We start from the raw sequence: 758 nt of genomic DNA, 5'->3' as shown, positions 1-758 counted from the left end.
GACGTGAAGAGACGCAAAACCAGCTAAGCGTTGGCAGATTTGGGTTGATACCAAATACATTGCCCAGCCTTTAATTCTACTTGCTATTGACAATTATGCTAACAACCGTATCAAAAAAAATTAGCCATCTTAATGTTAGCTTTCCGAACCTTTTTTGTCGAAGAATGTCTGGGATCACCTCCCAGTCGCAGAGGGTCCCCCCGCAGAGACAGCAAATGTCGACATATTTTTAAAAATATGTATTCCCAGTGTAAGTCGCAGACGATCTAGTTTTACGAGTACTAACGGGGCAACAAAAATTTGCTATCTAAACGTGCTAAGGCATTGAGGAAGGAGTCCGAGGTGTCTGGAACCACGAAAGTAGGTGAGCCCATGGGCGTCTCCAGACCGCTCTCCAGTATGGTGGAGCCGAGGGCGGATCGGTTAGAGCGCTGTGCGGGATGCGGCTGTTTTGGTCTTGTGCGAATATCTTCTTGCGTCGAGCGAGTCCTTCAGGCAACACTTCGTACACTGCCACGTGCATGTTAACCTGTGGGACCATGTAGTCACAAAGGTAATCGACAGAGTAATCTATTGGCAAGACGTCTTTGTTGGTCATCAACCAGTCGGCAATCCGCCGCGTGATGAGGATCTGTCCGCCAGCTCCAACGTCACTCACTTCGCTTGCAATCACCTCTGACGCTCCGGTGTACACAGTTTTACCCGTGACAGCATGACGACTATGGTGGAGATGTCCGTCGGAACCCATAGCATCGTGG

The 758-nt window shown here is 49.2% G+C and overlaps 1 protein-coding gene across 1 annotated transcript; it reads right to left on the bottom strand.

Moving 5' to 3' along the window:
• Positions 1–316: 316 nt before the first annotated feature.
• Positions 317–748, bottom strand: PITG_13209 (uncharacterized protein; the record flags this gene model as incomplete). The annotated part of the gene is made up of 1 exon (XM_002899832.1): positions 317–748. One exon carries the CDS (start codon positions 746–748, stop codon positions 317–319), a length of 432 nt encoding a protein of 143 aa, XP_002899878.1.
• Positions 749–758: the final 10 nt, after the last annotated feature.

The sequence above is a fragment of the Phytophthora infestans genome, genomic scaffold (genome assembly GCF_000142945.1).
Source record: "Phytophthora infestans T30-4 supercont1.28 genomic scaffold, whole genome shotgun sequence".
Taxonomy (NCBI): Eukaryota; Oomycota; class Peronosporomycetes; order Peronosporales; family Peronosporaceae; genus Phytophthora; species Phytophthora infestans.
This window is presented reverse-complemented; position numbering and strand designations above follow the sequence as displayed.